This window comes from Poecilia mexicana, unplaced genomic scaffold (assembly GCF_051168715.1).
Source record: "Poecilia mexicana isolate PSO_F unplaced genomic scaffold, ASM5116871v1 scaffold_16, whole genome shotgun sequence".
NCBI lineage: Eukaryota > Metazoa > Chordata > Actinopteri > Cyprinodontiformes > Poeciliidae > Poecilia > Poecilia mexicana.
The window spans coordinates 24,271,796-24,299,076 of NW_028263385.1; the positions used below are offsets into that span (position 1 = coordinate 24,271,796).

The 27,281-nt window shown below is 40.5% G+C and overlaps 2 protein-coding genes across 3 annotated transcripts; both read right to left on the reverse strand.

The window, feature by feature from the left end:
• Positions 1-5,979: 5,979 nt before the first annotated feature.
• LOC106919059 (TLD domain-containing protein 2-like) lies at positions 5,980-10,097 on the reverse strand. The gene is made up of 7 exons (XM_014989206.2): positions 9,961-10,097; positions 8,807-8,984; positions 7,974-8,123; positions 7,671-7,823; positions 7,458-7,553; positions 7,259-7,332; positions 5,980-7,106 (listed from the first exon to the last, which is right to left on the reverse strand). Exons 1-7 carry the CDS (start codon positions 10,080-10,082, stop codon positions 6,968-6,970), a joined length of 912 nt encoding a protein of 303 aa, XP_014844692.2. The 5' UTR covers positions 10,083-10,097; the 3' UTR covers positions 5,980-6,967.
• A 10,764-nt stretch (positions 10,098-20,861) lies between these two features.
• On the reverse strand, positions 20,862-24,549 carry cmtm8b (CKLF-like MARVEL transmembrane domain containing 8b). Of its 2 annotated transcripts, none has more exons than XM_014989207.2 (4): positions 24,280-24,549; positions 23,037-23,210; positions 22,794-22,913; positions 20,862-21,699 (listed from the first exon to the last, which is right to left on the reverse strand). In XM_014989207.2, exons 1-4 carry the CDS (start codon positions 24,409-24,411, stop codon positions 21,550-21,552), a joined length of 576 nt encoding a protein of 191 aa, XP_014844693.2. In that variant the 5' UTR covers positions 24,412-24,549; the 3' UTR covers positions 20,862-21,549. The 2 variants fall into 2 exon arrangements, with proteins under 2 accessions (XP_014844693.2, XP_014844694.2); XM_014989208.2 differs by having other exon boundaries at positions 20,862-21,733; positions 24,280-24,440.
• Between the last annotated feature and the right edge of the window lie 2,732 nt (positions 24,550-27,281).

Genomic DNA, 27,281 nt, shown 5'->3' on the forward strand with positions numbered 1-27,281 from the left:
ATCAAACAAAAAGAGGGAGGATAGGTAAGGAAGACAACAGAGACAAAATATTACTGCACACAGGCAGTTCCTAAGGTAGGGAGTATTCTGGTTGATAAGGAGGCACCTGTGGAAACATAATTTAAGATCTGGGAAACACAGTTAACTGTTTCACATGAAGACAAACAAAATATGAGGCCTCCAGGTCAATTTATGCACACAGAAGGAAGAGAACACTTTAATAATCTATAGACTGAATGTTGATTAACATTAGACTGAATATGAACTAAAGTAATAACAAAATGATAATACCAAAAAATCTCTAACACTTAGCTTTGTCTCTACTCTGGGTAGAGCCAATTGCTAGTGCTGTTGCTGCTACTGACTGTGTACTCTTTATCCATTTCACAAAGGAAAGCTCTTTTGCCCCAAAGCCAATGCATTTATTTTCTATGACTACTTGTCTTTCTCTCAGCTACAAGCCACTCAGCCTAAGACTGTTTATGCTGCAGGTTTCTTTCTGCTTCCTTTCCACTGTCACCATCTGCATCCATGATGGATAACCTCTAAGTCAGTGACTGAATGTTAACGGCTGGGTGAATTTTTCTTGGTGAGATTGATTGATTGATTGATTGATTGATTGATTGATTGATTGATTGATTGATTGATTGATTGATTGATTGATTGATTGATTGATTGATTGATTGATTGATTTTGACTGTGATGCTGTACTGGCTGTACTAAATATGACATTTGAATTATAGAGTAGTGAGCTCAACTGGTTTAAACTGAACTCTACTTGGTACAGAGCCATTAGATTGGCACTTTGGAAACTTATAAAAACTTATAATATTGGTAATAGTGCTCAGGTATACATTTCTTTATCTTTTGAAATCAGAGACTTCAAGAAAGACAATCTGGGATGTAATGGGAACATTTTAAGGTTGCTATGATTATTAGCTGAATCTATGCATGGCAGTATTGTGATTCTTGTGTGATGCATGAGCTCATGAAAAAGTCTTCTGAAGGAGTTTAGTTTCTCTGGCCTTAGCATTACAATGAAGTCACTGAATTGTTTCTTTATCTCTCGTGGCTCCGAGTGAAAGAAGACGTGTGCTCGCTGTCTGCTGCCTGTTCTGTAATCAGGTAGATTATCAAACTACGTGACTGGAATGAAACTCTCCCTATAAAAGTGTGAGCTCCGTTCTGCACAGGGCTCTTTCTCCTGGCTGGGATCAGTGAGCCGAGACTTCGAATAAATACTGATCGAGAATATATCCTTTCTCCGGTTCTTGACACAGTTTTCCCTCACTCTTTGTTAAAGGAAAATTTCCACAACAGGGGCCAACAATCAGCCCCTGATATTCTTGCACAAGAGAAACAGTGAGACAATCCACTGGAGAGTTAGGGCCAGTTCTGCCAGACAGACTAGATCATAGCGCAAACTTGAAAAAAACAATCAGCCGTAAAGCTCGCAAGTTAGACATGCAGGTTTTCGTACGTAAACTTAGCTCATGCGAGTCCTGAATCTTGTGGGATTATACACCTGTAGTGGCTGATTGTTCGTGCTGGATCTGAGAAATGAAGCTTCTGACCAATTTGAAACTTTTAAACAGGAAAACTAATATTAAAAAAAAAATGCAACCGTTGCTGTAGGTGTTTTCAGTTTTAGAAAGGTGACGTTTTTATTTTGAGTCAGATTAAGAGTTCATGTTAACAGAAGAAAAACAATCCTCTGCACAAGCATGCAAACGCACACTGTCGTCATTTCCTTTCCAGGATATTAAGCAGCTTGTTTATCTCTTATCAAATCGGGTAAATTCTTTCCATGACGCTGGATGCCCCGGCCTTTTTCAGACGTGGGAAATGTTACTACGAGGGGATCTGGTTCACTTTCACTAAAAAAAGACAGAATACACACGCAACTGGACTCTAAATGACAAAAGTATTTATATCCCTCAACCTTTTGTCAGATTAAAACAAAAACTTCAGGGTAGTTGATTGGCATATTTTATTAGACCAGAGAAAAGGACTGCATAAATGGAGGGAAGACAATAGTAGTTAATGACTGAATCTGCTTTTTGAAATATTTAATGTAATGTTCAATTTTTTTGATTGCTCATCTTTTGTCTAAAGTTAAAGCTAAATCTTTTTGTTCATTAGCACACGGTTAAATGTGTGTGTTGAAGTTAACCAGTGATGTATCTGGGATGGTAAGATCACTGCTGTATTTATGAAACACAAATCAAGTCAAACACAGGTGGCTGGTCTAATTCTAACCATAAGCTTAGTAGAGGGGTGAGAATAAAAAAAAAAAAAAAAAAACTAAATGTGGCTTCCTCTGCTTTTACTGGAACACCTTGCATGGGAACTTTTCATGAGCAGAACGTTGTTGTGGTTAGACTCTAACCACGACAATGTTCATCTTTTTTCTCTTAAAAAAATGTGTGAAAATTCTAGACAAAAGCAGATCAAAAGATAACAGAACGTTGGTGATTGGGTACTGAAACTATTTTTTTTCCCCCCCGGTTTTCGATTCCAAAACCAAATGTCCAAGAGATTTTTCTTCTTGAATTTAGTTTTCTTTTAGTCTGTTTGTTCCTCTTTGTAGGTTTCTTTTAAGGGAGGGTTGGGGGGGAAATCGTGTGGCTCTGCGGTAGAGCACCGTGCAGCAGCTACCAATGGGAAAACGGTCACTAGTGCGGCAAACACAGAGAAAATGTTTAACAAACTAGAGACGGTGCATTTTTGTGAGGAACATGCTGGAGAAAAAAAATACCCCAGTAAAACCACCTGAATTTGAAGACAGAAAGCCCCGTGAGCAACTCATACACAAAGTGACCAGAATTAATGGAATATATTTTTGCCTAAATTTAAAACACAGAGGATTTTTCACTACATAAGTGCTCATAAATTTGGGGTCTTGGTTTGGGTGTGTGTCATGGAGCTGGAGCTGCAGCTGCTGAGAACAAAGTGCAGACGCCGGACAGCTTGGAGCGGATGACAGAGGAACCCGAAGGTTGCTTTTTGTGGCGACATGATCCAAACGGTCGTGGAGCAGAAGTTGAAGATGACAGAAAACGGTTAGGAGGTAAGAAAAAAGAACAAGGAGAGGAGAGCACCGGGAACCAAACGGCTGAAAACATGGAGGCCCTAGGAGGAAAAACAAAAACCCAGAGGTACCGCAAAAGAAAAATACAAAGGCGTCGGACAAACAACTCCAAACAGAAAGTCCACTGGAAATAAGTATCCACCACGTCAGAGTCAGTGCCGTGATGTGGGAAACATATTCTACTGACCTTCGACATTTAATTCCCCACACATGCAAAACAATTTCCTAAACAAATGTCACTGTTGTTGAGGTAGAAACACCTGCGGTTTAAAGTCCTCCCAGCTTCGCTTCATGTATTTAACCTACTTACTCACAGAGTTACAGACCAAACCACAGACCACCGGCAGGAAAGTTCCTCCGTCCTACATGTTACACAAACTGCTGCTGAAGTAACTAGATGAAGTATAAACCCATAAGATAAATATGTCCAGTTCTGTTCAGATTATTGTGTTTTGCTTTGTTTGTCACACCTAAAAGGTTCAGATAGTCAAACATACTCTGATATAAGACGAAGACGACCAGAGGAAATGCAAAATTCTGATTTTTCAGAGAAATTGCTCATGTCCGCTGCATCATAGCCCTGTTGCATAAATTCAGCAAAACCAGGGTCAGACATTCTCCTCCAGGATTTCTTTCTGCCAGAGTTTGTGGTTCTATCAATGGCAAGCTGCCCAGAACAGAAGATCTACTGCCCTGCTTAAAGTTGCCATACAGATTCTACTTATGTTATTTCTTGATTTTACGGGTCTGACAGTTATCAGGCCAGGCTGTGGCTAGCTGAACTCAGCTTCCCTCAGCTTCCCAATTCTTTAATTTACAATGCAGCGGGGTTAGTTTTCACCTTCTCTTTTTGAATTTACTGTCCATACCTTCGGGCTGCACAGTGGTGCAGTTGGTAGAGCTGTTGCCTTGCAGTAAGAAGGTTCTGGGTTCGATTCCCGGCCCTGGTCTTTCTGCATGGAGTTTGCATGTTCTCCCTGTGCATGTGTGGGTTTTCTCTGGTTTCCTCCCACAATCCAAAAACATGACTGTTAGGTTAATTGGCCTCTCCAAATTGCCTGTAGGTGTGAGTATGTCCATGGTTGTTTGTCTCTGTGTTGCTCTGCAACAGACTGGCAACCTGTCCAGGGTGAACCCCACCTCTTGCCCAGAATGTTAGCTGGAGAGGCACCAGCACCCATCAAGGGACCAGGGTGTAAAGAAAATGGATGGATGTTCTTACCTTCGATGATCTGAAACATTTTAACAGAAGAAATCTGTGTGGGAGCAAACACAGTCATATTTTCATGCCGATTGGTAAATGAAATTTTGGAATAAAAAGAACTCCAGGAGTTTGTTGGCGTACGCACACTTTCACTGATTCATGCATAACTCTGCATTCCACATCCCAAAGTTCAGTTTATATCAGCGACCTACAAGTTTAGACTTGGCATTGTTATCCTTCTAGAAGGGTTTGCAATCGACTCTATCTTAACTTTGGGATGTGCGTGTGAAGAAAAAGAAAAACAGAAAGAAAGGAGCATATTGAATCATAACATGTATGAGGTAAATTAAAATCAGCATGCAGAATCCAAGCATCTCTCAAAAAATCCTCTGTCATACATGACTCAAGTCACACATTTGGCAGTTTGACATTAAGCGCTTTGCAGGTGTGGCAGCCCACGCTTCGAACAGCTTAGCTTTTTTTTTTTTTTTGCTTGATAATAAAAAAGTTTCAGTGCAAACATTCTGCAGAAACAGAAACCACTGCACTGATTGGTGTCAGCTCTCTAACATGGCATTCAAACATGAAAGAATAACGTCACCAGCATGACCCAACATTTAGAAACTGCTTTAACAGCTTCAACAGTAAATTCAGTAAATAATTTATGACCGTTTCTTTAATCAGTACAACATGCTGCGGAGTCCAGGTCGAGGTGGCGGCACACGTAATAAGATATTCAGGTTTGCTGAAGGGATCTCTTAAAATAACGGTTGGGAATCCCAAGAAATGTATCCGGAGCAACCACTTTCTGCTTCCCTGATAGAAATGATGAAACTAGAGACAAAATAGAGCTGCAAGAAGGAAAAAAAAAACTAACCCTGCAACATCAGAGATGAGGCTTCTGTGAAATGACATAATGACATAATGACATAATGATGGCTCAGAGCCATGAGATAAATTGGTGGTTCAGTTTAAGATTACATCTTCTGATGATGTGTTGCGTTCAGGTGCGTTGGACAATCAGGCCAAACACCTCATGCTCACCTTATGCTTCATTTTTATCAGCTGAAATGACACCCTGACATACAGTTTACCTGCCATAGGATTCATCATAGGAATGATTCCTATGATGATGATCATAGGAATGATGAATCACAGAAGTAAATAGATATTTATGTCAGTGGTCTGAATGCTGAGCTGACGGCTCCTGTAAATGTGGAGGACTTGTTGAAGGACGCGTGCGTCTGCTCCTCTGTCCAGCCGCTGTTCGTGACAGCTGCAGGTAGACATCAAGCTTGCCAGGAAAACTGAGTTTAGAACAGAAGTGTTCAGAAAACCACGACCCTGATCAGGTCAATTCACCGGTTCTCTGTCTAAATGCTCTCAGCAGCCGACAACGTGCACACGTATCACTTTTATAACCGTCCGGTCTCAAATCGCTTCTATAACGTGTTGTAAATACTTAATAGAAAACCAACTGAGTTCTTTTGACTTCAATTGTCCTAGTTAAAGTTTAACTAAAGTCTTCAATTCAGATCCTTGAGCAGAGTGTTTTTTTCTGCTATTGATAAAAGGCGTGGTTTCTTGTAACTTGGTGTAAAATAGATATTAAGTGTGAATATTTTTGTTTGAGCTGTTAGACACTTTAACCCAGTTCACTCTTTCAATTAAACACATCACACAGTTTATATTTGACAACATCTCTATTTTTTTTTATTAAGCTTAATCAATTCCAAAGAAAAAGCTCATTTATATGCCATTTTACTCAAACACACATCTTTTCCAGGAAAAAAGACCTGTGGCGGTGCCAGCACCACCCGGCAGAATCAGATTTGTGCACAAACAAATAAACCAAACAGACATACAAGCAAACATGTGCTTTAGTTTCTCGTTTCAAATTTTCTGCATATAAAAACAAAAAGATTTATCTTTAAATAATTGCATACAAAAATAAGCCAAAGATTTCAAACATTAATCATTACTATCTTACAAGCTACATACTCCAAAGAGGAACATAGCAGCAGTACATAAGACGGTTAACGGTTAGTTTTCACTTCCTCCTCACACACCACATGTACACAGTACAGTTAGATGTTTGTAGTGCAAAGCAGTGCTTTACCTCACCTCATCAGATTTGGTCTACTCAAACGGAGAAACACTGAAACCAAACCAGCTCAGACAGGCAACTGCATCTCCTATCCTTTTACAGTGTTTTTTTTTTTTTTTTGGGGGGGGGGGGGTTTACCATCAAGCAAATAACGCACAAGCAGGTGTAAAAAAACACACACACGTATCACAAGGCATGCATACAATTTTAGAACTGTAAACAAACACGTCTTTCAGTGTGAACATTGTGCCCAAGATGCTTTTCAGGATCGCAGAAGGCCACCGGCGGGGCGGACTGCGGCGAACAGCCAGAGGGGGCTTGCAGACACAGGAAGCATGATTTGTGGGATTTCAAGTTGCCACTTGCTTCTAACAGTTCCAGCTCACCGAGCAGGAAGCCCACCGTGGGAACCACGTCGCGTACGTCTCCGTGCTGCGCGGGTCGCTCCGGTCCAGACGCGGCTCTGACGGCGGATGCGCCGTCTGGGGTGCAGCACACGGGTTGGCTGACCTTGAAGTGTCATAGCTTCAGATGGGAAATCTTGTCTTCTTAGTGCTTCCCCCATTCAGTTCTGCACAGTCCAGACTTCAACGTCTTGCACAATGAAGTCTTCATTGGTGGAAAGAGGAGCGTTGCGGAAGGTGGGGCAGGAAAAGCTGGCGCCGTGGTACAAGTCAGCATCCAGCCAGAGAGCAAAGCCAGCCCTACAAAAAAAGAAAAGAGAAAACATTTAGAAAATTAGAAATTAAATCTTTAATTAATCTTTAAATCTTTAATTAAATCTTTCTTATTATTATTGCCTTATCATAAACTGCCTCTTTCATATTAGTCATGAGTGAAGGAAAGGAGAACTTACCCTCCTCCACCAATCTGCAGAGATTCCCAGTTGCCGCTCACAAAGTAGGAGTTCTCCCCGCTCCACCTGTATTGCTAATGAGAATTAAACACAAAATGTTAGTCAGTTGTACTTGTTTTTTTTTTGTTTTTTTTTTTGCTGATATTAAATGTATAATAACAGCTTTCCCAATGATAATAAAAATGGAGTCCACTCCTACCTGGAAGTCAGGATTGAAGCTGAACAAGAAGGTCTCGCCCGTTCCGTAGCAGTATTTACTGACTCTGAATGGATCCGAACAAAAAGCTCCAAACACCTGGAAGGAACATAAGTTAGCAGCTCGTTAGTCAATGTCCATTTTTGTTTTTTTTTTGGTTTTTTTCTCCCCCCTCATTTTAAAATCTGTGTTGAAGCCAACAGTCAAGATGCAAACCTTTTTGTGCATGTCTCTGATGACCAGCAGCACGGGGCTGTCCAGGTCAGCCATGTTCCTGTAGAGCGTCTTTAGGCTGCTCCCGTGGTTGATGGTGCTGTAAACTAGATGCCACGGATACCCCTGGGTCCTTGGAGGCAAGTTAGCTGCAATCTGTTTGCGGGAAAGAAAAGAAAAAAAAAAGTAAGTCTTGGATCAAATGATGCTCTTGTACATCTAATGCTAGCTTTTTCAAGTCCAAAAATAACAACACAGAAGTAACTTTTCCATTAGAACTGGCCGGATTTGAGGAGTAAAACTCACCTTCTGCAGGTGAAAGTCATCCAGCAGCTGGCTCGCATGGCTCAGGACAGGAAAGTCATCCTCAACCTCCTGGAACTCGGTCTCATCTACCTCAGACTCCACCGAGTCACAGAGACTCAGGCGGCGCTTTGAGTCCTTCACCGTGATGATCTGGACAGAAGATGCCAACAAAGCCATGAGAAAACTGTTGCCTTCCCCACACACATTTTTTTCCCCCTCTGACATTCGTCTTTTTTCACACACAGACTTGTCCTACAGATACGCAGCTGTAAGTAAAACCCCTGAGAGCTTGACAGCAAATAATCCCCCCTTCGCCTGCTTCCAGCTCATAATCTCACCTCAACGTACGGCTCCGCACAGTCACTGGCGAAATAAAGCACTCGGATATTTTTCTGCATTTTCTTCATAGCTGCTGAGCTGTCTGTCAACCTCTGCGCTCTGCTCTTCCACATGTCTGCTTTCTCTGGAGGGAAACTCTCTCCCTTTTTATACCGTGTGCGGCGCTTTCACTTTCATTAGTCGGAAACCCAACCGCGCGGCTGCTTATTGGTTAACCGTTGCCACTAGAGTTTTACTTTCCTTCATACATGGAAACGGAAACCTTGCCCCGAGCTACAGAGGAGGAGGAGAAAGGATGTCCATATAAGGAAGGTGGGTTTCGGGTTTTTTTCTTTTGTTTTTTGCATGCATTGCCCTCGGCTTGCTATTACTGTAACAGAGGAGGGGCGATGTTCTCCTGAAACCCTCCTGAAGAATGTGCTCTCTGTTGAGAGCGGAGCTCAACAATCTCCGACTTATCTTATTTTTCTTTCTTTGCCTGAGCAAAAACTCACCTCCCACTTCTTTGCAGCCTGGGGCTTGCCGGCGGGTTTTCTGAAGGCCTTGCTGATTCCGTTCGTGTCCTTGTGGCATTTCATCCTGACGTTGTTGGAGGGCTTGCAGCGCTTCTTCTCGCCTTTGCTGTAGATGTCTGGAGACCACTGCACGAAGAAGGTGTAGAGGTGATCAACCCTGCAGGGCAAAAGGGGAGCGAAGAGGGTTTAATTTCGAATAAAGTGCAGCATTGCAAAACTGGAGACACGTTGAGAAACCCCATCCAGTTTTTGACACGCTGCTCAACGAGGCCCTGCATGATTGGCTGATTATCTAAACTCAATAGTGATGTCAGACTTGCAGAGAACATGCCAAGACACATAAAATCAGGGCGATGATTTATAAGCTTCTACTAACTACTTAGTGTTAGCATTATGTCAAGTGAATAGGAACTTGTTTTTGTTGCATTGCTTCATGCTGCGTAGAAAATTTGTCATTTTCTGCAAATAAATGCCGGAGATAAGAATATTTTTATTTAGAAATGAGAGAGAACTGTTGTCAAATAAATATAAATGATTCTTTTAGAGTAAACGTAGTTTACATTTTTACATGGTTTACATTTGTGGTTTCCCACAGACTGGTGTGTGTGCAATGGTGAGAATGAAAAAAAGAAGCAAAATGTTATTTTAATTTGTGAATTAAATTGATAAAGTTGTTAATGTGCACAAATAGCTGGAAACTGAGACATTCTACCCAGTTACAGCTTTGCAGGGATGAACTATTAATTATTAATTCAGCCCTGCAAAACAAATGTTGGGGAATTAAACGTTAATATTAAACATGATTTATTTTAATTTCCTCAGAGTCTTACTTTGTCAAATGTCAAAAATCTAAAAAATTAAAAAAAAATTAAAAAACATAATGGACTAGAAAACCGCACTGCAAAAATCACAGATTCACTAATGTAATAAAAAAATAACTACATCTGTCATCAAAAAAAAATAATAATAAAATACTCAAAACAAAGCGTAGAAGCTGTTTATTTTGCAGGACAATAAGCTCTTGTTCTACGAAAGAGAAACACTTTTGTCTTACTTTTACAAACATGCTGTCCTGTCAGCGCATATGGAAAACCATACAGAGCAGCACATTCACCACTGTCAGAGCTACTTACTCTCCAACGCTGTAGGTAATTCCCATAACTGAAGACGACGCCGTAGATGCTAAAGAGCAGAAGACAAGTTGATAACCTGAAGGCTCACATCCGAAGTAGCGTTTCCACCTCGGCCCTGCCATCCCCACGATTTATAGGAGCGGATCAGTTCGCTGAGATAAGCCCCTTTGACCATAAACCCTCCCTCCGTCTCTCAACACGGCCTGCACGTAACTCTGTGGGCCGTGCGAACCTGTGCCTTGAAAACCAACGCTGGTGAAACATTAACCTGACCTGCCCCGGGTGTCCGTCCTGACGTTTGGTGGGAGTTCATGCAGTTATTGTGTCAAATTAAGGCTCACTTAAAGAAAATGGTGAGTTGACAGAGAGATAGCGGGCCTGAAAGTGTGTCGTTCAGATTGATTATCCTTTTTTATTGTGTCTTTCTGGCTCCTTGGGCCCCTGATAGACCTTATCGTCCCATTAGGAGTGCAGATATGGAAGATTCCTTTGCATTACAACACAATTTTTATAAAAAAAATTTAAAATAATTATTTGTGCACTTCATGTTTTCCCTCATTTTCATTCTAGAGTTCATTTAAGATGTGTCAATTAATGGTGTGCATTTTCTTTGAAATTGTTTCTACTCGACTGAAGAAGGAGTTTGCCCTTTTTCATTTTTCAGGTGGTTACACGAATGTATAAAGACATTACATCACTGCTTGATTATCATGATTATCAGAAGTTATTTCCCTGTGATTTTCCTAAAACATTAGAAACGTCCCTTGTTGACATTGTCGGACAGAGATTGTGCCTGGAAATACATTTTCATCGCATCTCGGAGGCTTTGAGGTCAAAACCATTTCAGTCGTTTTGTTTATTCTGTTTCAGATCATTGATCATTTGTTTTTTTCAGACGGGAGGGTTTGAAAAACACGGGGGGCCCGTGACATCCGAGCACGCTCCACCCTGTCCATTGTCTCACTCTCGGTGTTTACCTTTGAGATTTAATCAGATCAGCAAAAGGGCGAGTGTAGCGTCGATAATTTGTCAGCAATCCATTATTCAATACTCTGCCATTCAGACGTAATGAGTTGTTAAGTATTGCGACGCTGGTGTCCAGACTAAACTGGTGTCTCAAGAGAGGTAGATAAAGCATTTTGAAGATCGGCATCCAGAGACGTTTGATCTGTAAACCTACAAAGGCAACTTTGAAGCTGTCAACGAGTTTGGCCCCGCGAATTTCCAGAGACTTCTATTTGAGTGGATTAAGGATTTTGAGTCCTTCTGAATCAATCAATCAATACAGTAGCACGGAGTGTAGATAAGGGCGTTTTTATTCCCAGTGACAGCCAGCACTGTATCAGGATTTGGGGCAGTGACAGCAGTGCTTAAGCATACAGTTTTGTTGGTCTTCTGATAAGTCTGGGGTCACGAATCAGCCATGACATCCTTACACAAGAGAAACAGTGAGGAAGATCAATGCAAGGTAAGGCCTCGCGTTGGTCGATAACAAGATCGATAACACACACACACACACGAGCACACTTTAAAAAATCTTCTAAAATAGTTGCATTTATAGTGATGTGTTACTTTTGAGCCACACGCAGCGTTTTGCATGTAGACCAAAAACGTAAATTTTGTTCTCAAAGTTTTCCATGAACTTCCTGTGTTAAAATTGAACTCTGGTTTTCTTTCGATTGCCTTTTCTTTTTTCTTTTTGTCCACTTTTCCATAAAGGTTCAAATTATTGAGTTCACAAATATTAGATGTTTTGTTACCAGATTCTCCCAGCCCATCACCTGCCTCTCAACGCTCTCCTCGTCCAGGCGGACAGCTTGGACGTCTGTGTTGCCAAGATGGGCTGAACAGAAATCTGTGAGATATCTGTCCAGCCACGACATCGTGGTGCACCAAAAGCCTTGATTAAAACTGCTTTTTCACGTGACGCTTGTTTCTTTTGATAGAAAACTATTTTGGGGGATTTCTTTAAGTCAGTGTGTTTCTGTGAAACGGGGCTATGAACTGTGTGTAGGTCATTTCTGTGTGTAGGTCATTTCTCTGTAAGTAAAGCTGATGTGGTTACACAATGAATATTTGTCATTTCCTTGGCTGGATGACTGACCTCTCCCCCAGATCCTGGAAATCCGCTCTTTCTTACACTTGCAGCAGCAACACGTGGAGAGTTGTGGAGCAGCTTCCCCACTACAGGCTCTACGTGAAACTGACCGTCCACCACCTGTTATTATTATTCCATCCTATGCACACATTCTAGTTTGATAGTCTAGAATGAAAATGCATGGAGTTATCCTGTTCTTAGAGCGCTTCACTTGTTTCTTTTATGGCTCCCAGTTTTGACAAAATGTCGTCATGTGGGTCACAAAGGTACACTTCTCAAGCATCTTATCTAATTTGAATTTAGATGGATTTTTTTATATATATATTTCTACTATTCAAGATCATTAAAGACTGAGGAGTTAACATAACAGGTCATAGCTACAACATTTGTAACTATGTTGTAACTATGGCCTAGTTACGACATACTTACAATGTGTGGTTTTACCACACATTTTCCCAGAATCTCTACACTGTAAAAAAAGAAAAACGAAACATCTCTAATTTACTGTAAAATGCCATGAATTTTATCGTATAATCAGATAAAATTCTGGCAACCAGTATTTTAGAGATGGTCTTTTTTTTTTTTACAGTGTAATAAAATCTCCAGGATCAAAATGTGTGCCTCTGCACCTGAAGGTTGTTGTAAATGTTAAATGGCCATGAATTTCACGTAACTGACATTCATAATTTGTGCATAACCTTCCAATTGTGAAGTGGAAGGTAAATGATATTCTCTGGGGAGGGAAGTTTGGAGAATTTTCTTGCCTATTATTCTAAAATATCTCAAGTTCACTCAGGTTGGAGTGAGAGTGTTTGTGAAAATAAATCTTTAGGCTTTGCCACAGCTTCTTGACTCCATTTAGTTCTGGACTTTGACTAGGCCATTCTAGCACATCAACGTGCTTTCGTCTAAACTGCTCCACGGTTTTGCGTCTTGCATTGACCAAAACGTAAATGTTCGTCTCAACTTTTCCCATGAACCCTCTGTGTTAAAATGGGACTCTGGTTTTCTTTCGCTTGCCCACTCTTCCGTAAGGGCTCAAATTATTGAGTTCACAAATATTAGATGTTTTGTTACCAGATTGTCCCAGCAGCAGAGATACCACATGTCTCTCTGATCAATGTTCTCCTCGTCCAGTCGGACAGTTTAGACGTCTGAAATCTGTGAGGCGTTCAAAGTTTGTGAGATTTTTTATTTTTATAACGTAACTCTGCGAAACATTCCCACCATCTCTCTCCCCGACCCGACCACTGCGTTCTCCGTCCTTCATGATGCCGTTTGTTCACTTTTCTCTAACAAACCTCTGAGGGCTTCCCAGAACGGCTGTAATCATACTGATATTAAACTACACACATCTGACTGTGAGCCTACTGTAGGTGATTGGTTGAACAGAGTTATATTTAAGGGCATCCGAGTAAAGCTGGATAAATACAGAACATGTGTTAATTTGTTGTAGTTTGTCTCATGAGATCCCAATGCAACACGTCGCAGTTTGTGGTTGTGACGTGCGTTATCAACGGCCCACAGTCTTGAAATGGAAAGCCAGGGGGAAAAAAAAAAAGTCGACTAGGATACCAAAGCAAAAGAAAAACAGAAAATTGCCTTCTTCCCATTTTATGAAGAATCAAAAAGAGATTAGAGACGGGAAGAGCCAGTGAAAAACAAGGCCAAAAAAAAAAAACTCAACATTTGGACTGTAGCACAGTTTCACAACATATCTTTGATGGTCAAGTCCTCATTTTGTTTGTTTTAGGAAAAAGTCCACATCTAATCTCTCAGGCTGCAGATGGAAAAAAAAAAGAAGTAAGTCAGTCTAATGACTTCATACTCCTTGAATTTCATGCACAAGTTAACCCTTGCTTTCTATTAAGTTTCTGGTTTAAATGTGTTTTTGCTGCAATGCAACATAGCAAAAACATGTGCTTTATTTCAACAGACTGACTCCTAAACATGAATTATATTCTGCAGAGTCAGTTGTTGCTTTTAGCAGCATAAACTGTCAAATGTCGCTGTGACGCTTTTTAATTCAGAAAAGATGCCAGAATCAATGCCCTGCACTGACCAGAAGCTGAACTGAGCCAACATCGATTTTCAGCTGTACGAAAGTCCGTGAGAGGTTTGCTGCCAAAACTCACAGGCCTCCCTGCATGTGCAGACTGTGAGGAGTTAATTTGTCAAATCTGCTGCGAGGTTCGATGCTTGTTGTTTCACTTCTTTTCTTGTTTTCAATCCAAAGACTCATTTTTAATCTTATTAAGTTCAAAATTGAAATAAATCCAAATTATGTGCAGATTAGTGAGTTTGGTTCAGATTCTCCTCCGTTTTGTTTGTTAATAAGCAGATAGATGGGGGGTTTTTTCTCTCTCTCTCTTTCTTTCTTCAACCTGATGAAAAAGTAGTGCAGGTTAAATCGCTGAAGCAAATCTCTGGGCTCAGAAACTGGTTTGTACTGGATCAGGAACTGCTGCTCTGCAGGTTTTTTTTTTCTTCTCATAAGCTTTTGTTAAACGCTGGATTTTTGTTTCCCACCATAAAGGTTTAGCTTCCAGTACATTCTGGATTTTGGAGTTATAATGCAAAAAAAAAAAAAACAAAACGAGTGGCTTTAATGTTCTCCGTCACACTTTTTATCACCGTCTGACTCATGTACCCTGTTCCAACTCTCACTCAGCATCTTTTGAGTAACAAAACTACTAAACTTCACACCACTTAGTGACATAATCGTCCCAGCAGCACGCAGCGGACAACTGATTTAGATGCAACGGCAGCATAACGGCTCTGACCGGGTCAGTCGGGGTTAATTAGTTACACCTCTGCGAGGCCGGCAGCTTTACTGGGCGGCAGGTTAGACGGTGCATCTTCACATTAGGCTGCCAGTAAGTGAGCTCTACTGTAGAGGGAGGAAACCAAGTCTTGTGGCATCCTGGCTCTCGGCACACGCAGAACATGGGAAATTCTTATGGGTGCGAGATGAAAGCGAGTGTCAAACCGCAGCAGTTCTCGTCACTTTTCACTCGAAGTAATAAAAAGAGAAAAAAACTTTCAGATTCTGAATAAATCCACAATCGACTGCTAGCTTTTCTGTTTTACTGAGATCAAAAAAGAGACCACAACAGGATCTTTAGGGTTTTTTTTTTCTGTCTGTCAAGTATTTCTTTGCCAATGTTGAGACATTTACCTGAATGTAGCCTTAGAGGTTATTTATTTGAATTAATTTATAATTGTGATGCATTTATGATTTAATATCCAGCAAGCCTTCTGAGTAACTTTTTACATATATCAGTAAAAAGATAGCAGAGTGTTGGGTTGTTTATCACTTTGGAAATCTTGAAGTGGGCCTCTCACCACAAACATGAGCGATAGTGAAAAGCCAGAAAGAAAACATCGATTTTGCTGATATTACGAAGAGATAGTTTGAATATTCTGACGATATTTAAGTCACTATATCAGCTGCAGAAAAAAGTCTCTGCCAGATTTCGACATCTATAGACTGAAATTCTTTGCAGAAAGGTTGAATTGCAGATGTAGATGAAGAGCACAGAGAGAAATGTTTAAGTCTTACCATGGGTTTTTCCTCTGATTAAAATCTGGTCAAAGATTTGGCCTCATCTGACCGGAGCACATTAAATGTGATAATTATCCGTACTGATGGCATAATATGACTTAACATTTTAATTTGACCAACATAACTGGTATTTTGTGGCGGCCCATTCGCAGTCCTGACTTCATCGTCAGCAAAACGACATTCTTTTCAAAGACCCAAAGACTTTTGGTTTTTCCTCTACAACTTTTTGGATTATTTTTTTATTTTTTTGTCCTAAGAGAGTCCCTCTGTCCCGTTACGTTCAACACGTTCCACGCTCGCAGCACATTTCTGTTTTATTGTTTTATCTGCAGCGATAACTGGCCCCGTTTAAAACGTGATGTCTGCTCCCTGCTCCTCAGCCTACTTTGGGTTTGAGTTTAACCTTTACGAGCGTATCAGTTCCAAGTTCTGGTGCCCTGCCAAAATCAACCGCGGGCACGCTGAATAACTTCTGGACTTTAGACCGCTCTGGACTTTACTTTGAGAACCTCTAGGCCAGCGTTCTGCTCTGCTTCTATATTTGCTGCTGGCATGTAGCACATGTACATGGACTCTCTTTAACTCGACGTGTCAATCGGGATCCCACTGCTTTGCAGCCACCAAAGATTGTTTTTTTTTTTTTTACAAATGTAAAGCTGCTCTCATACTTTCCAACACCTGCACCACTGGTGGGTCAGGTGGGCAGAGGATTTCCATACATAAATCAGTCTATACCTTGTTTCAGAAAGAAGGTGGATTGCTTTCCATTGTAGGTGTGGATTTTTTTTTTTTTTTTTTTGTGCGAAGGGAAAAAGTGTTGAAGGTGACTTAGTTTACAAAACCCTCCACAATCCAGAGGTTTGAAAAGAAAAAAAAAATCCCTAATACAGATTCGTGTTTATCAGAGCAGTTTTTCTAAACGGTCTATGGTATGTGACGCAGTGCAGGAGTGGTCATGACCTCTGCTGTTAACACGCAGCCACCCAGAAAAAAAAAAAAAAAACACAAGATATTTCATGATGTGAATCACCAGCAGCTTGTGTGTGTGTGGGAAGTACATCCTACTCATTTATGTAGCCACACTTGCAGGAGCCAGTGCAAACAAATTTCACTCTTTGTTTTCCTCTTGGCTTTGATGGCGTCGCGCTGCGTCGCTGGGTTCTGCGTGTTCTGCTCTCGCCTCGTGTGTTTCACGTACCGACCCGCCTGAAACTGGGCCAGATCAGACAGAGGTGACACGTATTTTTTTGCGGAGGTGAGGGATATTTTAGCTGAAACCTACAAATGTCGGTTGAAGATTAACAATGTTTATAAGAGTAAAACCAACCCAGAAACACGGGCCGAGGTCCTTCAGTGAAGTCGCTGTATCGCTGAGGAAGCATTCCTGGATTTCTTTGCACAATTTAATAGACGTGCCAGCAAAGGCTCATGCTGTAGTCACACTGTCAAACTCTCTTTTATTAGCATGTGCTGCATTACATGTGAAAATGTTAGATCTTCTAACCATAGAGTTAAGAGTTGCATTTATTACACTCATGCTTATGGACTTTCTATGAAAGGTTATGACGTGACCACAAATAATTGCCGTCATTTTTCCTCAGGTGTGCTGTTTTCAGAAGAGCAACACGTTTACTATTAGTAACATTGAAGTAATCCCTCTTAAAAATGTGATGTAAGCAGCTGATTTCTTGCTCTCTTTTTTTTTTGTAGTTATGAAAGACTTCTTAAGAACAAAGCATACTTACTTACCCAAAGACCCACTGAGAAGGGCTGTTTCGTAACGATGCAGCAAACATTCGGGGTGTCAGCAAGTTTGATAAGAAGATTTAATCGCCGGAGAAACTGCGAAGCTGCGAGAAAAGAGGCCAGAGCAGCAGCAGCATTGCAGGGCTTTGCGTGCTGCTATTGGGAAATTTTGGCAAGTTTTTATTTAGTTAAGTTGAGTCAGATTCACATCCATAAATCTAAGGCTTCCTGTTTAAGTCTTAATAGGAAACTTGAACAGAGTAAAAGCGCGAGTTAAAGTCTGAGAAATGCATTTTAAATGTTTACATGTGAAACACTTTTACTATGTAACGTGAGTAAATACATCGTCATTACTGTCTGCAGGTTGCAGGACAGAGGTAATATCTCACTCATGCTTATGAACATAAAACATGTAAAACGCAACTAATCTAAATCGAACCACTTCAAGGACATTCTGAAAGAATTTCAAGTTGATAAAGACATGATCGGCTAAACTTTGTCTTCACACTGTCTTGTGTGTATTTTGGATTTCTAAATGTCTGGAATCTGAGGGAAAATGTGGAATTACTATTCATGAGTGGATTGCCAACAGGAGCGAAATCCTGGAGGTCGAGTGCCATGTCACAGCCTTATCATAAGTCTTATCATGATGGGGGAAAATAGCTCCTGTTGAGTCAGATTCTGTTGTCTTTCTCTGAGTCAGCTCCAGACTCTGTCAGCTCTCAGAGCTCCGTTTCTGGATGCTTCATGAGTCTTTTGCTCACACAGTTGCTGGTTTATCTTCTGCATTTCTTTTTATTTCAGGACAGCTGTGAGCAATTTAAGAAACAGTTTTGTTGTAAGAGTAAAAATCACATCCAGGTACGGTGTGTTTACAGGGTCAGTGAGTCATTTCCTCTCTCTCCCTTTCCCAGGTTCTCCACGGTTTTTCTCCATCACTCATCACATTTACTCAGAAGTCAGAAAAAAAAGGCTGGGCTATGTAACTGTTCTATTTCAACTGGCTATTTTGAATTGCGGTAAAAATACATATATGTTAAAGGGACATCATCAAGAAGATGCAGCTATTATAGACATATTGAAGTACAGATAGTAAATTGTGTAAATTGTGTGCTTAGAGAATCCCCATCCAAACAGACGATCCACCCACAGCTTTCCTGTCAAACCTCAGATGTTCCATCTTCCTCCTCAGTCATGGACTCTTCTGCTTCCACAAGTTTGTCTTCAACCACATTAGGAGACGCTGCTGCTCCCTTTGCCTCCACCTCCAACTTTTCCTTGTCTAGCAGTGAAGAAGCAGCTGCAGAGGCTGAACCTGAACAAGGCTGCAGGTCCAGATGGTGTCAGTCCCAGAGTCCCTCTGTGGGACTCGGCAGCGTCTCTTCAACCTTAGCCTGACCCAAGAGGAGGTTCTGTTGTTGTGGAAGACATCCTGCCTGGTTCTGGTGCCGAAGAAAAGTCACCCATCAGACATAACGACTGTAGACCTGTTGCCCTGACAACCCACATCATGAAGGTCCTGGAGAGACTCCTGGAGGCCCATTTGAGTAAGCAGACCAGCTCATATCAGGACCCTCTGCAGTTTGCTCATCGTCGTGGAGTTGATGATGTCATCAGACACCTGCTTCAACAAACCCAGTGTCATCTGGACGAAGCAGGCAGCACAGTGAGGATCAGGTTCTTTGATTATCAGGTGCATTGAACACAATTCAGCCTGATCTGTTCTGTTAGAAACTCCAGAAGACGAAGGTGGAGGCCTCAACAATCACCTGCGTCTGTGAAAAAGAGACTGAAGGACTGAGTGTCAAACCAGGCGGTCAGCAGCACAGGAAGACCACAGGGCTCTGTACTCTCACCATTCCTTTTCACTCTCTACACTTCAGACTTCCAGCACAAGTCTGACTTCTGTCATCTATGGAAATATTGAGACGACTCTGCAGTTGTATCAGAGAAAGACAAGAGGCCGAATACAGAGATCTGGTGGAGCGCTTTGTGGCCTGGTGTGGGAACAATCACCTAATCTTGAAACAAAACCCCATCAGATTAAGCAGAATGTCTATTTTGTTTGTTTAAGAAGTGGGGATGTCTATATTGCATCTTTTCGTTCTTGTTATACATTTCTAACAAGAAAAAAAATCCAGATTTTAATGCAACATTAAAACGGAGGCGTTAAATATCATCACGGGAATATGTGTGGGTAACAGACCGGAAATTTTAATTGAAACTGGAACATTCTTGGTGTTTATCATCGGTTTTAAAGTAAAAATCTTTGCGAAAGTTTGTTCACAGGTCAACATTTGACTCTTCTTTATTTCCTGTTGAGTAAAACTCAGCCGGGCTCCAAAGAAGGAGTCCTGTTCTCCAGGAAAACAGAGGGAATGTGTAAACACCAATAAAAGGAAAATTAATTTAAACATAAAAAATAAAAAAACTGAAAATACTCTTTTTTCCCCCCCTATTTCCTAAATTTATGTCTCAGTGACCATGATGAACACTGAAATTTAAAATCCTTTCTGCTGTTGAAATAGTGGCAAAAATCCCTAGGAGCAGCAGAAACCTGCACAAAGAAACTTATTTTTGTTTTGCTTTTTCCACGTGTTTCTGTCCCTTCTGTTTCTGTGTGAAGCGACCAGGATGAGAGCGCGTTCCTCTCCGAGGTCGCAGTTCGCAGCCTAAAAGAGGCGCACTGCTCCCTGAGTCTTCAAGTGTCTCGGTGTCTTGTTCATCAGCGACGAAGCATTTAAAATACTTTCAAACTCATTTCAATGGACACACATTTAGATTGAAAAAGTCTTTTTTTCAACTATCTAAAGCATTCCTGATCATATTTCTTTGACCCATTATTATTTGTTGACAATTAAAATGTTGACTCATGAATGAATGAATGCATGAATGAATGCATGAATGAATGAATGGAACCTAATTGGGAAAATAAAATAATAAAACCAATCGACCAATTTTCCCCGACTGGCAAAGAAAAGCAGGAAACCCAATAACAGCTCAAGCCCAACAGTGACATCTACTGGTGAAATGTAACACTTTACCTTCCAGCTCAGGTTTGCACTTTGAGCTGAAACTGTGCTTATGTTTACGTCAATTATTATCACTGTACAAGATTTGATCAAACGTCAGACGTAAAGTGTCAATTTACTCTTGAAGCCGTTATCCTAATAGCTGGACTGTCAAATATTCATAAATATCTTTAATGCAATACAATCAAAGAACATGTCAGAAGGTGAACTTGTTTTTTTTTTTTTTTTTTTTTTACATCATCTTTAAATTATGCAAAGAATTGCCAAGGTGTGACTTTAATTGGATTAGTGACAGGTTTTTAATAATATTTCATTGAGTTCTGTTTGAAGGGTTTTAGATTGTTTTCTGTCCTGCTTCCACTCTTTGGTCTGGACCAGCAGCTCGACAGCCTGTTTAAATTTACCTAGCAACAGCATACACACCCCACTCAACTTCTAACAATTCCTTCAGACTACGATCACGAACTTGAATATATTTTTATTGGAACTGCATCTGATAGATCAACCAAAAAAACAACAACAACAAAAAAGCTCACACATTGCACCATCTAAATGAAACTAATCCTCATTTTTCTGGGTTTCCATTCAACTTCTACCCACAGCGCAGAGCCCAGGCTGCTGCAACACAAGGCAGAAACGCAAACTTTATGAAATAGCTACAAGAATATGAGTGACGCTGATGAATAATGTATTTTAGCATGCTGCATAAATGACTCCAAATATTTCAAGGTATAATCGTTTTGTGTTTCTTTATTAGATGAGGAAGTGAAAAGAGTCATTGTTCACATCTGCATGATTCGTTGTATTTGTATTCAAATCTACTGGATGAAATAAGCAGACATTGCAGGAAAAATAACCAATTTGAAAATTATGCTTTCAACTTAACTCTAAGTTGTTTTGTGTGTTAGTCATGTATTTAGTTGTTATTGTTTACCAGAATAACTAGATGATAACGAGGCGCAAAGTGACTTGGATAGAAGTAAACAAGACAAATGGAAACTTATGATTTTTTTATTTTTTTTACTACAACATTTTGTGAAGCATAAACCGGCAAACATACTGAAAATCCAGTCTTCCTCCATAAATCTTGGGTTTTTTGGGGGGTTTTTTTCTTCATGTCGATTTAGTTTACCAGTGAACTTCTTCAACTACGGTGTCGGCGACGTCGGTTGATAAAGAAACTGTCCACTCCTCCTCTCTGAGCGTCTGCTGATGCACCAGGAAGCCTGATAGTCTGAAGAGGCCTTAATGTTCTTCCTCTGTGGTTTTCCACAAACGGTAACTGAGGTAGCCACTTCCTGCGTAGCACAGTGTGGCCAGAAATGCAAAGAACTGAAAGTGGCGCAAGCAGAAAGGATTTGAAGACGAAAAGACAAACAAGGTTTTAAGTAAATTCTGAAAAGTACAAACACTTTCTTAGCAAGAAGAAAAATGAGTCCACAATCAAAGAATCAATAGAATGTTCACTTTTCCAGAAAAGAGCAGTTCTCTGACCAATGTTTGGTTTATTTTCACTCAGGTTCTCGCTGTATAGGAGATAATCAGATCCATTAACTTTCTAGAACATTTTTCTGTGGCTTCGGCTTTCATGAAGTTTTTTACAGCCTAAATGTCTTTTCCATTAGGTCGGCACTGGTAGCCATAGTGGTAGAGATCATTTTTGGTTTGAGCGAGTTGACTTTCTGCGTAGGGTGGCATGTGGCTTGCAGGGCAAAATGAGGCAAGCAAAGAAAATGTCAATGACAATCTCAGTGGGTTAATAAATACTTTCTTTATAGCATCTTTAAAGATAAAAAGAAGTCAGTTTCTTCCAGCAAACTATTAAATTAAAGACGATGATAGAAGTGCAGAAGGTAAAACATAAATAAAAGATAGTAACATAAATAACACCATTGTAGCTGCTGCTGACATATCAATCTTAAAAGATGTCTTCAGCTGCTTTTTTGTTTTGTTTTGTTTTTTAAGTCTGCAAAACCACACTGGAGGCCAAAAACAGATGTTTAAATGTGGAGTTTGAATCAGTGGGGAGTGGGCGCCCCCTTGTGTTTGTGATTTGGGGAAGATTTCTCTAACTTGCTGTTTCTAATAATTACACAAAGCCCTAACTTGTTATGAGAATGGTTATTATCTGTTTTTTGTAAATTAAGCATTGCAGGAAATTCCCACAGCAACGAGGGAAAATGTCACCCAGTTGAATAATGGATTTAATAATGGTGTTTAATAATTTAATAATGGTGTTTTTCATCATCCAGGAAGCAGTAAGTTGGTCGAGCTCGGCCTCGGTCAAAATCATCTTATCGACTTTAGGGAGAGAACAAGAGCAGCCACGTCTTAAACTATGTAACAACCTAGCAAAGACTAAAAGAGTTTACATTGACATTTGTGTGCTTACTGCTGATGCTGTCCAACAGTTGTAGTTGTGTCGCCCCCTGGTGGCCTGGCCCACACAGACAGCCTCGACCACGGCTGTCACCAGATACAGAGCAGCAGCAGCGCAGTTGAAACACAGCGACTGAAGGAGGCAAGCAGAGAAACGTCTGTTCACAAATGAAACGCCAAAGTGGAACCGATTCAGTTGATTTACTGAGCCAGACCGTGTGTGTGTGCGTGTGCGTGTGTGTTGTGTGAGGGTTACCAGCGTTGTCCAGGGGATCTGCGGTATCCTGCTGTGGACTCCGGTGAGATAAATTATGAACAGGCAAATGGTCAGAATCCAAAGCAGGACGGACACAAACATCACCCAGCAAAGAGCCGACAGGCGGAAGTAATCGGTGCCGCCAATCAGGATCCAGACCAACATGCCACTCAGCTGCAGAGAGGAGAGGACAGATGAAACCACAACAGGGACTCATCACAGATATTCTGTCTTATTTATTAATGTCTAAACAGCATTCTGCCGACTCTCCCCGTCCCCCTATCAAATCATTTTAATGGTGGCAGTAAGTGATTAATTGTTTTTTTCCCCCATGAAACAAACCACACCCTTCCCTTTTCCCAACAAAAAGTTCCTGCAGGATGTTTCATATCACCGGAAGATTCAGTCTGACTGTGGGTTTTATTTTAAAGTGAAATCACAAACACAGATGCCTCCGTTGGGAATTTAATTACTTAATGTAAAAAAAATATTTATTTTTTTTAAATTCCTGCTTTTGATAGAATTTCATCTCGTATTGCATCATGTGTGGAATGCCCATCCGGTCTGTGGCAGCCAGCCAGACTGTATTTGGAGAAAAGCTGCCCAGGATTTTTTATTTTTTTTCTCTCCGGCTGAATTGAAGAGGAAGAGAGACAATGAGGGAAAGAAAGGACGGAGACTTGATTTGCTTTGTTGTTTTTGGTTCACTTCCTATTTTCATAGAAACGCTGCTTCTGGTTTTTTATGACTTTTCTCACACCAGGGTTAATGTGCAAAAAAGTTTCCCTTTGAATTCTGTGTTTTTCTAATTGAGTGCTAAAGATACCAAAAGCTTCTTAAAGAGACAGAGGCCCAATTTCAAGGCGTGAAATTACAAAGTCAATTTTTTTTAAGTCATATTTGATATATGTAGCATTTTTTATAAAAACTGGAGGTAATATAGTTACATTATTGTGCTATAAAACAGCTCTATGAGGCTGGAAAAAACACAATACTGCCCCTTTAAATTCAATCTTCACTGAGATCTTCACTTTATTCTTTCAATTTAACATCATTTGTATAAGTTTATGTAGCTTGCATGCTAACTGCAGTATCAATCTGAGCATAAGCTTATATGATAGTTCAGATTGGAAAATAATTTACTGATCTGACTGTATGAAGATTAAAATTACTGGCAAATCCCAACATGTCATATCCTTCTGCCTTCACTGATCTGGATTTAGTCCTAAAAAGTCACACTTACTATCTCCGCCAGAAGAAGTATCCCTTTGGCGTTTGTGGTGAAATGCTGGTCGAAGGCCAACGTGGAGGTCGAGATGTTGAACTGCGGCAGAGGGGAAACCCTGCGGGTCGGCGCCGCAGCCATCCTGTCCATGATGCAGGGACGCAGAGGGACTGTGAACTTTTCCCAAGAGTGTCGCCGCAGCACAGGAAGTGCTGTTCCTGCCCCGGAATCCAGCGAGGACACCCGCCGATGAAACGGCAGCACAAATGAACCAGTTTCATCTGCCTACGTTTGAAAAGCCCCAAGTCAAGACAGTCCAGAAAAGGCTTCAAAGTTTTGCTCAGACCATGTTTGTCCACAACATGGAGACATTTATATTCGTGTTGTTTAATTAACCGGGTTCATTTGTCACAGACTTTTTTTTGGCTTGGTAGACAAAAAAAAAGTCTACCAAGCAACAACAAAGCTATAATAAGATCACAAATCATAACCATTACATTTTATAAAAACATACATAGAAAAACATGTTACTAGTCCTTACACAAGAATTTGTACCAGTGCTTTAAATGGTCTCTGAGTCTCTGAAAGACTCAGTCTCTCAAAGACTCAGAGACCTTTGAGAGACTATACTTCTTGACCCTTCCTTGTTAAAGCTGTTCTTTCCTCTTTTCTGACATTGCCAAACTTGCTTTCCTTGAAGCAGAGAAACTCACCAGTTCCGTCTCCTGTCGTATGTGACATAGCTGCTCACGCAGTCGATCAAAAGTATGTTGGAATCACTCAAACGTCTTTGATGGATTTCAGTCTTGTTAGCTTAGAGGTGAACAACTAATTTTGAACTGATTTGTCTTAAGTAAAGGTAAAGGTAATTTTATTTATGTAGCACATTTTTAGCAACAAGAGTAAAAAATCTTACTTCCACATTAGTAACAAGGCAATACAAAGTTATTCAAGGTTATTCAGATATTGAAAAGAAATAATTTAAAAATAAACTTTTAAAATGTCTGAGGTAGAAATATCTGTCTGAATCACCCGGGTTCTTCCTACTAGATTATTTCAAAACCGTCCAATTGTTTGTTTTTAATAACAAGCAATATCAGAAAGGTGTTACATAAAATTAGTCACATATCAAAGTTGCATTGAACTGCATTGTAAGCAATCTTACAGATGCCGACATAAGCAGAAAAGCTGCAGCTGGACATAAAAACTAAAAGTTCAGTGTGGCTTTAAGTTGGTGAGCTCACATACAAGAGACCTGGCATTATAAACTGTTATCGAGGAGAACCAGGCATTGCTGCAGTGCAGTGCTGAAAACAATGACTAGCTTTCGCCACATGGGGGCAGTAGTTGTACGCGGACAGCGGTAAACCTGATGTCAGAAGAAACAGCAGAACTCGGGGACAAAGGACACAAGGTCGGAGCCAAGGAAGCGTTCAGCAATGCTTAATTATCTTCATGGTGAGAATGTAGATTAGTGTTTTCACTCTTTTATTCTTTTGTCGTGACTTAGTCAAAGGAAAAAAAGTGATTTCCTTCCTGACTTTATCCTCCCACCCACAGAGGTGGTTTTGCCTCTAAGGCCTCGCTGCACTTTGGAAGAAAGTTCAATAACTGTCAACTTTATATATCTGTGAAATGCATGACCATGTATCTTTTTGTTACAGTTTGGCTTTTGGGCAACAGACTTGTGCGTGTGTTTTTTTTGTTGGTTTTCTTTTGGTTTGTTTTTTAGTGCTAGATGGGAATAGCATGAAGGCAGCTTCAGTTTACCTGTGATTCCACTACAAGATATCAAAGCGACTATTAAAGTGAACTAAGAATCATAAACAAATTAATCAGATCCTGATGCAGGGACTCACACTCCCTGCTGCAATAGGCATTCAGATTAAGATGCTTTGGCTTGGAGGTTAGGGGGCCAATGCATGGACCATTATCTGACTCTACATGCTTTATCTTTATGCTGATCCACTAATTCTACCCTACTGGGCATTTTCTGCATTGTACGACAATATATCCACTGCAGCGGTCTGTGTTTTTTCTTCTCTCCAATGTTATGAAGCATCAAAGTAGCCTTTCTCTGTGTGGAGCCTGAATACCTCAAAAAGATGACCTGAAAGCACTTTTTTGTGTGTATTGTTGATTTATGACATTTGTTTGAATCTTTTGGTGATTTGAGCAAGTGTTCCTGATGCTTGGTTGGAAACATAAAAACTGTGATTTGAAATGATCGAGCGCAAAGAGGATGTCGGCTTTTTCCACACTTTTAGCAGGTCTGAAAAGTTTATATTCTATATTCTAAGCTAATTACCTACCAGATTTGGAAATAGGGTTCATATTTTTGCGATTAAATCTCAGTAGGGACATCTTTGTTCTGTGAAGGCCACAGAGGTTCATTGGAGAACATCAGATTAAATGAAACCTGTTGAAAATTGGATATACATTTCCGTCTGCTTTGAAATGAATCACATTATTTTGGTATAGCATATACAATCCCTGTGAAAACAAAGTTTGAAAACGTCCAATTGTTCCAGTACTTTTGTAAGACGCTACGCAGCTAGCATACAGACGCCATAAGACAAAAAGCGGAATGAAATAGTGTTTTACAATCAATCCCGGCACATAAATGGGATTTGTGGGTCACATAAAGTCTCTGAACACCTCATAGGAGGCCGGCTTGCTCTTGTGTGCCTATCATAATTAATAACAATAGAGCAGTTTTTACTCCTCATCAGTGGCCTTGCACCTCCTGCAGCAGCCTCTTTCTGGCATTCCTTAAAGTAATTAAAACAAAGCTCGGTTTTAATCTCGGCAGTCCAAGTAAAATTGGGGGGTTTTTTTTCTTCCCTTTAATGCCATGAAATACCAGAGAAGGCTTTGAGGTGCACAGGTTATTAATGGTTATTTCCCTTCTTTTATAGTGCATGATTGCACGCCACCGTGGCCTCACATAGTTCTCATCACATTTAATACAGCTAGGAGAGGAACTGAGGTAGAAAATGCCAATTTGCGTCATTGTCACT